Below are 7,500 nucleotides of genomic sequence, written 5' to 3'. Positions count from 1 at the left end.
AGCTATGGTCACCGTATGATAAATGCATCCAGAAACCTTTCCCCTAACTATAGCTAAAATGACTGTTCACAAATAGTGTTCGTGTCGCTATCCAATTAAGTGCTCTTAGTTCGCAACGAGACCTGCCTTTTACTGTAATGTTTTTATCATACTACATGTGAACATTCCAATTATAAACTGGGAATAAATGTAATGCATATGCATCTGTATCTTAGCCAATCAGCCTTTTATAATATGCAAATCAGAAGGACGTGCTTAACATTTTGAACACCCTCTCCAAAGTTTTAACACCTTTGAATCATTAGATTTTTTATATTCCTCTTTTTAACCTTATCAAGTGACCTTAGTATGTGTTAGATGAATACCTTTGTTGATGTCTGTATGATATTATACAACAGATAAAGTTTTATTCGTAACTGCTGGTATCAGCCAGAATGAAAGTGGTTTTCAGTGAGCGCATTGGTACTGGTGCCCCTTAACCAATATCAATATGTTTTTTGTGGAAATCAAATCAGTGTTGATTTTAAATGGCAAATGAAATAATGGTCTCAAGGAATCCCTTGGCCAGCTCTGGAACTTCACTACTTGCCACTTTGGAGACTTTCTTGAGTCCGAGTGATAAAAATGGGAACTGGAATGACCCCGGAGCTCCTAGATCAAGCCATCATCATGTCACGTCACTCCAGTGACGCAACCAAGATAAAGCAGGCTCTGTGAGATTTCTTAGGTCAGAATCACAACAATTAGGACCTTTTGAACAATTCGATAGGATGTGGTCCATTGTTTGGGTTTCACCACAATCGCAATCAGCCTTTTCTATATAACCCCATCTTGTGAGGCTAGCACGCGACTTTACACCGTGCTCTGTTGAGTGTGCACCATTCTTTTCTAGACAGGGATGTCCCATTCTTGAATTCCTCCTCCGCAGGTAGCACTGCAGGGAACTGATTTGGGTCGGATGTCCTTGCGCATTGGTCTCTAGTTGGTTGCAGTCCATTTATAGTGCATCCAGCGCGGATCACGGTGCCTTTGATGTGCATTGCAAAAGAATCTTGATCGAAATATCGTAAACAGACGAGAGTAGTGACCTCCTTTTTCGCAAGGTCCTTAATTGGTGTGAGGCACAGCCTTTTCCTAAGACCTACTGAGGCATTTCTTATCAAGCAACTCGGGAAGTGGAAAGCGGAATATTGATAATGACAAAAAGCACTTCAAGAAGATTGATGGTGAAGAACCTGCTGTAGCTCTGTCTTGAATTTCCAGATTTGTGTCTTGGTAGTATATGGCCGACCTTATATTGTGTATCTCCTGCGGAAAATGGTCTTTCAAGAATATGTCACTAATGGTCACCAAGATGATAATTGCACTCTGCAAGTATCTTATCTTAACTGCAAAGAAACGCAACCAATCCCTAAATCGCACAATAGATGCAGATTTTCGAACGAAATGTCTGTGACGAAGCCCCCCCCCCCCCCAAGCATTAGCCACCGGGTGTTCCTCCGTGCTTGTGGGAATTAGAGAGAAACAGCCTTCCTACCCTAAGATATCAGATGGAAAGGGTCTCGCAAGGAAGTGACCCACGTGCCATGTGGCAGGATGTGGCTGAAGGAACTAAGGGAGTGAGCAAGGAAGAAAGGTATCCTAGAATCGCTGAAAAAAGATGCGTTCCTCAAAGTTCTTTCACCTTTGTCCATCTGGAAATCTGGCGGTTGGCGTGACGGGCAAAATCTGAAAATGAAATCCGATGTGAGTCGTGGCTATAATAGCTGGATAAATCGACTGTGATGGTATTTTGATATGATATTAATGATGATGTTGATGATGATGATGATAACATGGAATTGATAATAATGATAATAGTAATGATTGTAATAGTATAACGGTTAAAATTATTATGGTAATGATATTGACAATAATTGTATGACTATGATAATGAAAACAATAACAATGATAATAATAATAAGAGCATCACTAATAGTGATAATCACGATAATACTGATATGATAATAACAGATATAGTAATTATATTAATCACGCAGAGGCACAAAGCTCATCAGCCGCAGCATGAAGTCATGGGAAAAAGCAGTGGCACTTGGGCTGAGAGGAAGTGAAGGTCCACAGGCAGCAATACGGTCCCTTGCCAGGTCTCCTGCACTGCTGATTCAGCGGTTAATATAAGCGCTTTCATGGAGTAATATAAAGCTGGCTAGAAGAAGTTGCACTGCATATTTGTAGACTTAGAGAATGCTCATGCCAGGGCGCCAAGAGAGGAGTTGTGGTACTGCATGCGGACGTCAGGAGTAGCAAAGAAGTTTGTGCGGGTGGCGCAGGATATGCATGAGGACAGCAGTCTGCATGGACCATGATGACCGTGGCTGATATTGTGATCTGTAGTTAGAGAAGGGGGCGGAGTGAAGAGAGTCTGGAGAGTCGGAGCAAGGCGAAGCACTTAGCACACGTAAGAGAGGGGCGGCGGCGGATTGGTGCAGTTGCAAGGAGCAGAGGTAATGAAGGTGTATGCATTGAAATACTGGGGATCAACTAGTGAAGAGTGTGGTTGAGAGTGCAGACGCTGCGGGAGTGGGCGGAGAAGGGTATCAAGTAAAATGAAGGAAAGTTTACAAGACCAGCTATGCTGCACGGCTTAGAGGCCGTGGCGCTGCGGAAAAGACTGGAGGAGGAGGAGGAAATAGAAGCGGAAGCGTGGAGGTCGCTGCGACTTCCGCGAGGAGTGACGAGGAACGACAGGAGAGCGAATGAGTAAATTAGAGGGACAGCGCAGGCAGGGCGGCCTGGAGACGGAAAAGAAGGCCAAGATTGAAGTGGGGTTCGGGCAGAGGAGCGACGCGGAGTACATCGGGAGTGATCGGAGGCTGGAGGCGCCAGACGGGAGGAGAGAGGGGGGCCAAGGGGAGGGTCTGGGGATGTGGCGAGGGAGGATGTGCGGATGGTTGGCATAGCAGGGACGCAGAGGACAGGGCGAGAAGGACACGGATATTCCTACGTGACGACACCTGACTAGCTAAAAGGAGAGAAAGATGATGATAATGGTGGTGATAACAATGATAGTGATCATGATAATAGTAATGATAATGATGATGTTCAAATTGAAAATGATGATGATGGTAATATTAAGGATAATAATGATAGATAATGGTAACAATTACGATAATAACAGTGATAACAAATATGATGATTGTTATGCTCTCTGGTGAATCCTCTAGACTTGTGGGAGAATTAAAACTAAAGCTAAAACTAAAGTGGGTTCTTTGGAAGTGTGAATACAGTAAAATAAAATAGGACGTCTGGGTCAGGTCTCCTCGTGGACTGGCAGGCCTGCTCCTCTCTCCCTCTCTGAGGTTGTTGCCAGATGCACGAGGTATACATAAAGTATCATACAACAGAAATATTATTCTCGTACATATAGAATACATGATACATATTTTGTATAGAGCGAAATGTAAATATAACAAACAATGTAAATAATAATACATGTGCTTCTATGTAACATGTAGTAACTTTGGAAATGACATCATCACGATAAATTAAATCATAATATAATTAATATCACAATGTTTGGCACTATCCACTGCCTCATTGGTATAAAGTAATACATACACTATTTTGTGTTATACACTATATCACTATAATGTCCCACAATGATAGTAGTAATGATAATAACTATGATAACAATAGTAATTATGATAACATAACATTATGATTACCATCATCATCACAACTACAATCAGTATTATTATCTTCATTTTTTCCTATCTTTACAATGAAACTGCATCTACAGCAAGGTTCATCAACATGTGCTGTAGTTTTGAACATTGCCATTATCATCATACTAATACAACGTGAACATCAACATGTATACTCACCCTCTGTAAAGTAGGATTCGTAGCTTACATTATGAAACCATTTTGAATCAGATCCACGTGCCTTTCGGAAATTGTAGTAGGAGACGATGGATCTGTGAAAGGAACCTTTTGGTCACACTTGTGCAAAAACTCGTCAGTCATTCTTGTTTACAAACGACACGAGTATTGGCTTCCTGAGCCACTCAATACTCACTAGCCACATTGCCTCGGCTACGCCTTGCATGATCGTGAGCTTACAGCCGTTTCATTTTGATATTTCCATTACAGTGTTTACTTATACCCTGCCAGTTCCCCTCTTGCCTGCCCAGGAACGCGATCGCCTGAGACTCGCATGTGCTAAGAGGGGTGCCGGCACGTTGCAAGCACGCAGTGTGCTGACGGTCGTTTTTTTCAATGCATGATGGGAAATATCCGCAGTGTTGTCACTCATACTAAATACGAATGGAATATTCTTACAATACCAAAATGCTGGACACTCCTTACTTGGCAGGATTTCTTAGCAGTAATATAACAGGGACGTCGTCAGGAACGGTTCTTCTGTTGTTGGAATGGATTTTTGTGAGAATGACTTTTCCTTCCAGTTTCACCGGGTCGTTTTTCATATCTGGAATTATAAAGGGAACTGTGCGTGCAGATGTTGTATATATGTATATATATATATATATATATATATATATATATATATATATATATATATACATACTTATGTATGTATATATATATAATTTACATATATATGTATAAATATCTATATTATATTATATACATATATATACATATATACATACATACGTATATACATACATACATACACACACATACACACATGCGTGTGCTTTGCAATTTTAACACTTGTGAGGATACGAAGAAAAAATTATCATATATATAACGAAAATGGTAATAAATACTGCATTTATTCGCCCATTGCTTTTCTTGCTAAATTTCATATATACACACAAAATCACATACACATTTGATCTATTTATATCGACATATGTATCTCTTTGCATATGAATCTCTCTCTCTCTCTCTCTCTGTATATATATAAATATATTTGACTATCTGTATATGTATACACACACTTATGTATATATATGTATATATATATATATATATATATATATATATATATATATATATATATATATTCATATGCATGTGTGTGTATGTATGTATGTATGTAAATATATAATATATATATATATATATATATATATATATATATATATATATATTTATATATTCATATGCATGTGTGTGTATGTATGTATGTATGTAAATATATATATATATATATATATATATATATATATACATACATATATATATATATATATATATATATATATATATATATATATACAGTATATGTGTGTATGTATGTATGTATATATATTTATATATTATATATGGAAACATCCATATCATATCCTAATCCGTCTGATTCCTTGGATACTCTGAGTATCTACTTACCAAAGTGGTAGAGCTTTTCCTTAAAGACAGCTCCCGTGACCAAGCCCGTCGCCCCCTCTATGAGGTAACGAGTCCAGCTGTTGCCAGAGCGCGGGAAAGACACCAGGAACGTTTTCCGGACTTTGAGGGGAAACGAAACATTATACCTGGAAGAATAAGCAGCATGATGCTGAGGATAATGCACGCGTTATCACACGCACAAACAATCTATACATTGACAATAAATTGTGCAGTTCCAGTGTCCTGTTCGTGACTCAGTTAATGAAATCGCTGCAATTCATTATCGGCTATGTGAAATATTACTTTCATAAATGTATCACCTTTACAGGCCAGAAGATTCTTATCTACATAGAAAATCGATACCTTCAAGGACAGTCATCAGTAACTCGTGATAGCTAATTAACAAAATCATATCGGTTGTAAACCCAAACTTTGGCCAGAACCGCAGAGATTGTTTTCATTTGTTTTAATAATGAGAGTTTCAAGATGATAAAAGCAATATCTATCATGGTGTTTCCATGATGTTTTGTGGAACGGCTCTGGTATTTAGAATTAGAAACTACATTTTTTTTTTAGTAGAGCCATTGCTTTACTTCTTCAGTGAGCCTCGTCTAAACCCGACATCAACTGTGTAATATCACGAGAAATACAGGCTGTATTCATACACAGCCTGATGGTTGTATTATCCCCAACTGACAAACCGTAGTGCAGTCCCATACCAGCGAGTGCCAGGAAAAGTAGTTAAAACAAGGCGAAAAAGAATATTTTTTATATCATAATTGCCGTACAAGATATATTGATTACACTGAAATTGTAGTAGATGGCCTCTGGGAGACAGAAATAAAGAAAGAGAAGGAAAGGGGAATAGAAGAGAGAGAGGGCGCAGTAGGAAACAGATCAAGAAAGAGCGAGATGGAGAGAGAGAGCAACGACGGGGCAAATAAAAGAGAGAAAGACAAATGAAGCGAGAAGGGCGAGAAACAAAAGGGGGACGAAGGGAGGAAAATAGAAGAAAGCGAGCGGGAGCGAGAGCAACGGTGGGGCAAATAAAAGAGAGAAAGACAAATGAATCGAGAAGGGCGAAAGATAAAAGGGGGGCGAAGGGAGGGAGCGGGAGCGAGAGCAACGACGGGGGTAAATAAAAGAGAGACAAATGAAGCGAGAAGGGCGAGAAACAAAAGGGGAGCGAAGGGAGGGCATTAGAAGGGAACGAGCGGGAGCGAGAGCAACAACGGGACAAATAAAAGAGAGAAGGACAAATGAAACGAGAAGGGCGAGAAACAAAAAGGGGACGAAGGGAGGGAAATAGAAGGGAACGAGAGCAACGACGGGGCAAATAAAAGAGAAAAAGACAAATGAAGCGAGAAGGGCGAGAAACAAAAGGGGGGCGAAGGGAGGGAAACAGAAGGGAGCGAGAGCAACGACGGGGTAAATAAAAGAGAGAAAGATACAAAAGAGGGCCGAAGGGAGGGAAACAGAAGGGAGCGAAGGGGAGGCGAATAAAGACTCACATGGAGCAGTCAGGATCTGAGGGCCACAGGGGATTAGTCGGCATGCTGGAGTCGAGCTCTGGCCAACGCGGGGGTGGTAGAGGGCCGTTTCGTTCGTCGGGCATGGCTGTGAAAGCAAAGCGTTCGGAATCATCCCTCAGTCATGGCATTTTCCTTTTGGAGGAATCCGAGCCAGATTTCTACCTTTCGGATTATCGTGTTCGTTACCGAGGCTATTTGGTGTGGATGTTATTTTGTCTCGTTTCAGAGAATAGGAAATGCGATTCATTTATGCCACTTTGCATTTACGATGTGAATGGCCGCCCCCCTCCTCTCGCTTATAGATCACGTGCGCACAAACGAGGGTGGGTGTGAAAGCACTGAAGGAAAATTGTTCTCTTTGAACCTGGTTGAATGTGTGAATGTAAGAGAGCCTGCTAATACCAGTTACACACTTACTCTCCTGTTATATCAATTTGATCTGCTTTCTAATCAGTCTTGGATGTGTCATATGAATGCTATTACATTTTGATTAAAATTAATTACTTCTGAGGATTACTTATTGGCTGATGTTTTGAAAGCGGCTCCGGCAACATTTAATCATCCTTCTTAAAGACCATTTCCATACGCACACTTAACACCTGCACTAAACA

At 40.3% G+C, this 7,500-nt stretch overlaps 1 protein-coding gene across 1 annotated transcript in view; it reads right to left on the bottom strand.

Annotated features, from left to right (window-relative positions):
• The window catches only part of LOC147472122 (sialate:O-sulfotransferase 1-like), a 10,717-nt gene that overhangs the window by 571 nt on the left and 2,646 nt on the right, over positions 1-7,500 (bottom strand). Inside the window, exons 4-8 of the mRNA XM_086534338.1 lie at positions 6,869-6,974; positions 5,358-5,503; positions 4,368-4,488; positions 3,885-3,976; positions 1,685-1,728 (exon numbers count right to left, since the gene is read on the bottom strand). Coding sequence (XP_086390464.1) covers positions 1,685-1,728; positions 3,885-3,976; positions 4,368-4,488; positions 5,358-5,503; positions 6,869-6,974 — 509 coding nt within the window. The remainder of the gene's footprint in view (positions 1-1,684; positions 1,729-3,884; positions 3,977-4,367; positions 4,489-5,357; positions 5,504-6,868; positions 6,975-7,500) is intronic.

Source organism: Penaeus japonicus, unplaced genomic scaffold, assembly GCF_977035675.1.
Source record: "Penaeus japonicus unplaced genomic scaffold, GWHDUDI00000001_assembly GWHDUDI00000003, whole genome shotgun sequence".
Classification (NCBI taxonomy): Eukaryota; Metazoa; Arthropoda; class Malacostraca; order Decapoda; family Penaeidae; genus Penaeus; species Penaeus japonicus.
This window is presented reverse-complemented; position numbering and strand designations above follow the sequence as displayed.